At 36.3% G+C, this 2,891-nt stretch overlaps 1 protein-coding gene across 1 annotated transcript in view; it reads left to right on the top strand.

The window, feature by feature from the left end:
• Positions 1 to 2,544, top strand: part of LOC106879810 (solute carrier organic anion transporter family member 4A1) — a 60,782-nt gene extending 58,238 nt beyond the window's left edge. Inside the window, exons 9-10 of the mRNA XM_052976503.1 lie at positions 331 to 521; positions 1,839 to 2,544. Of these exons, the coding sequence (XP_052832463.1) occupies positions 331 to 521; positions 1,839 to 2,430 (783 nt within the window). The 3' untranslated portion in view covers positions 2,431 to 2,544. The remainder of the gene's footprint in view (positions 1 to 330; positions 522 to 1,838) is intronic.
• The last annotated feature ends 347 nt before the right edge of the window (positions 2,545 to 2,891 follow it).

The raw sequence follows: 2,891 nt of genomic DNA, 5'->3' as shown, positions 1-2,891 counted from the left end.
AACAATAAGGATAGGAGATTTTTATGAGCAAACTCAAAAACGTTTCACATAATCGAAATTAAAGGATATATTATGCATATATATATATATATATATATATATATATATATATATATATATCCAGGAATCTATTCACCTATCTCACCATCTAGAAATATATATATATATTTACATATATCTATATGAGGATATGCGGAATGTAATGTGCGCGTGTGAGTGTGTGTGTGTGTATTACGGACGGTCTTTCTGCGTATCATATCTGTCTGTATGTCTGCATGTGTTTCTCTCTATGCTGTTTACTAAGTTTTTCTTTTATATGTTTATTTTCAGTTTTACATGAACTGCATGTGTGTTGAAAACGCAGTAAACTTTCAGCAAAAGCCGACAGTAGAACCACAGACCGTGTCACGAAACACTTGCGTGCATGACTGCACGCAGATATATTTCTTCCTACCAGCTGTCTTTCTTAATGTATTCTTTAGTTTTATAGCACAGACTCCATTAGTATCAATGGTTCTCAGGTAGGTACCAAGTTGGATTTTTTTTTGTTTGCTTTGTTTTCTTTTACTTCGACTGCGGCCATGCTGGGGCATCTCTTTGAAGGGTTTCAATTGACTAGAGCAACACTAATACTTATTTTTTAAGCTTGGTTCTTATTCTATCAGAAGGCGTAAACAAACAAACACAGGTTATCATGTTGTCAAGATATATATATATATATATATATATATATATATATATATATATATACATATATACATGCATACATACATGCTTACATGTATGTATGTATGTATGTATGTGTGTGTGTGTGTGTGTGTGTGTGTGTATGCCCAATTTCCTCTCAAATATTTGCACGCTCCAGGACTATAGCAGAAAAGCTGTGCAATGGGACTGAACCCAAGACCCTATGATCAGAAAGCAACCTTGTTAACCTCGTAGCCCCGCCTGCACCGACAGTATATTTTTTGTTCTTATTTTTATTTATTTAAGTCTTTATTTATTGTCTGGTCTCGTTAGTAGACAGTTTTGCCATGCTGAAGCACCACATGGAAGGGTAATTCATTAATTGACTAATTAACTCATTTAAGCTGAGGTGGAATATAAGCAGTGTGTGTTTTATTTGGTCAGAGACCCACGCAAAGTATAACAATATTCTTTCAGTATTTTACTGACACCAGTAAAATATTGAAAGAATATTAGACTGCGCCCAGGCTGGAGTACCGACTTTTGAGCCGATTTAATCAATCATATTGATCCCCAGAATCTATTATATCGAGATATATTGATGATACATTCAATCATAACTCCGTTTTACTCATTTTTCTGTGGTTCATGTTCAAGAATACGTATACATCAAGAACACCAAGTAGCGCTGGCGGAGAGTCATCGGTTTCCAACGAATGGAGTATACTCTATTACATGTATTGAGTAAGCTTCCTTGCATTCGTTACTACTGCTGCAAACATACAGCTAGCCATCCGCCACCGCCCCACTATGACCTCTACGTCCACTGGCAGCACCAATTTGTGGGAAGGGGTTATTACCACTACTGCTACTACATTCGCTCGTTGCCAACACAACCTCTAAACGGACGAAGCGAGCACAGTGCCTGGCTGTTTCTGTATAGACTTAAATTTCTTTAAGCCGTTCACTTCCGATGATGGGACTTTGTGCTCGAAATATAAAGATTGCTTAACATACACTTTTCGCTTTATAAGAATCTCTCCGCTTTCATTATCTGTTATTTTACTTCTGTACCACAATGCTTCAAGCAAGCCACAGCGCTCTTCTCCCAGCACATGTTTTCATATCATTATTTTTCTGTTGTTTTCCAGATGCACAGATCAAGACCAAAGAGCTTTTGCTTTAGGACTTAATGCTTTCCTCGTTCGCATGCTTGGTAGTTTGCCGGGCCCACTTCTCATTGGAACAATCATCGACAGGGCATGTTCAGTGTGGCAGTCAACATGCGAAGGAGATTCTTCCTGTTGGATTTACAACGACATAGGACTAGCTGCCAACCTCATCGTGCTAGTCCTTACCCTGCGCCTCGTTTCCATTGTCAGCCTCTTTCTCGCCGATCGTTTTTACAAACCATTAACATCGTCAGCCCCAACAGAAGCACCAACACGGACAACGACGACGACGACGACAGCGGCGTTGGCAGTGACAGGAGGGGCAGGTTCGGGGCCAGGGGTGGTATCTGGAGCAAGGACGGGTCGGGGGGGATCGGGTTTGGAGGGAAACAATACAAATACATATTCGCCGCCGCAGCCGTCGCCACCTAATAAAGACGCTGTTGGTGTTGGCGGTGACCACCACCAGCGAAACAGTGACGTTTATTCAGAAAATTTAGTTATACCAAAACGTTATAGTGTACATATACTTGAAAACGATATACAAAATTATAACCCGGTAGACGTATGATATCAATATGTAATAAACAAAACGAACAAAAGAAAAGAGAAACAAGAAATTTATAAAAACAAAATATACAAGTATACAAATATACAAACAAAAATTCTTTAAAAAAAAATATAATTATCCGGAAAAATACTTTTAAAACAAAAAAATATGGAAACGGAAATGAAGTTATTAGTAAAATTTTAAAGCAAAAAAGAAAAAAAAGATGATGAGGATGATGATGAAAATGGCTGAAAGGTGAAAGTTGTAAGAAAAAAAATTCAGCATATATTTATATGTATATATCTATATATGTATGTATATGTATATACATGTTTATATATATATATATGTGTGTGTATATATGTATATATATATATATGTATGTATATATATATATGTATATATATATATATGTATATAGGAGTATGTATATGTATATACATGTTTATATATATATATATGTGTGTGTATATATGTATATA

This window comes from Octopus bimaculoides, chromosome 24 (genome assembly GCF_001194135.2).
Source record: "Octopus bimaculoides isolate UCB-OBI-ISO-001 chromosome 24, ASM119413v2, whole genome shotgun sequence".
In the NCBI taxonomy this organism is placed as follows: domain Eukaryota; kingdom Metazoa; phylum Mollusca; class Cephalopoda; order Octopoda; family Octopodidae; genus Octopus; species Octopus bimaculoides.
Note: the sequence above shows the minus strand (reverse complement) of the source record. Positions and strands in the feature narration are given on the sequence as shown.